General features: G+C 64.7%; 1 protein-coding gene across 1 annotated transcript in view; it reads right to left on the bottom strand.

Annotated features, from left to right (window-relative positions):
- The window catches only part of MEGF9 (multiple EGF like domains 9), a 51101-nt gene extending 50898 nt beyond the window's left edge, over nt 1-203 (bottom strand). Inside the window, exon 1 of the mRNA XM_042052783.1 lies at nt 132-203. Coding sequence (XP_041908717.1) covers nt 132-203 — 72 coding nt within the window. The remainder of the gene's footprint in view (nt 1-131) is intronic.
- Nucleotides 204-1153: the final 950 nt, after the last annotated feature.

A 1153-nucleotide genomic window follows, 5' to 3' on the forward strand; every position in this document is an offset into this window, starting at 1 on the left:
GCCAGCCATGCCGCGCCCGCGCCCTGCGCCCCTCCGGCGGCTCCTGCCGCGCCGCGCCCCGGCTGACAGCGCCGCGCCCGCCCCGCCCCGAGCCGCCGCAGCCAATCAGCGCCGCGCCCGCCCCACCTGACGGCGCGGATCAGCCAATCAGCGCCGGGCGGGGGCGGGCCGAGGGGCGGCACGCGGCGGGGAGGGGGCGGCATTGTGCGGGCGTGAGGGACACCGGGCCGGAGCTCCCGTGCCCCCGGGAGCGGGAGCGGGCGGACGCGCGCCTGCCTTTCTTATGAGGGTGGGTGTGTGGGGGGTGTGTGTGTGTGTATGCTCGATGTGTAAAAATAGAGGGTTTTAAATGTTTTCGTGTTTTATTGTGTTTAAAATTTTTGTTAAAAAAATTTAATTTCCCCCATCCTCCCCCGCCTCAGTTTTGGGGAAAAACGAGGAAGGCGCCGGGAATCGCATCGGGTCACAAAGCGGTTTTCAGAAAGGGGTGATGCTCCTTCCATCCTGCTGCGGGTCTCTGGAGGGATCCAGCAGGTCGGGGGGGTCACCACCCCTCGGCACGACCCCCCCAGCAGCCACCTCCATTCATGTACCTCCTGCATCTCCAGGCCTGCAGTAATGCCGCTCCCCTTTTGTGCTGCTCCTCTCCCAGGGAGAGCTTTCCCCACCCAACAGGCATGCGGGAAGCAGCCACAAGGACAATGACACCTAGGGGCTCCCCCAGGCTGCTGCCCACCTGCGGTCCTGCTGGGGCCGACACCGGCAATGACCTTGGCCAAATCCCCTCGTCCCGGAGGAGCGATCGAGCGCGCCGCGGGGGCAGGAAGCACAGTGACACATATTAATTATTCACGGCACCCAACTGGGTGATCGCTGGTTCACGCGTGGTGAAGCAAGACAGGAATGCGCTGCCAGCCCCGCGCGGTGGGAAAACGTCGCTCCGATAAAGACAAAGGCACGTGGAAGCACGCTGGGATGTGCTGGAGGAGCTGGGTGGGCCGGACAGAGCCGTAGGGCAGCAGCAGCAGCATCCCTACACATCCTACTGCGGGAAGGTGCAGAGCACTGGGAGCTTGGTGGCTCTTGGCTGCCCGGCCCTGCCCGCAGGTGTGTGGCACTGCCAGGTGAGTGTTTGCATCATCTCTTGTTCCCG

This window comes from Corvus kubaryi, unplaced genomic scaffold (genome assembly GCF_017639235.1).
Source record: "Corvus kubaryi isolate FWS band 111438036 unplaced genomic scaffold, C.kubaryi_AGA036_p1.0 78, whole genome shotgun sequence".
Taxonomy (NCBI): domain Eukaryota; kingdom Metazoa; phylum Chordata; class Aves; order Passeriformes; family Corvidae; genus Corvus; species Corvus kubaryi.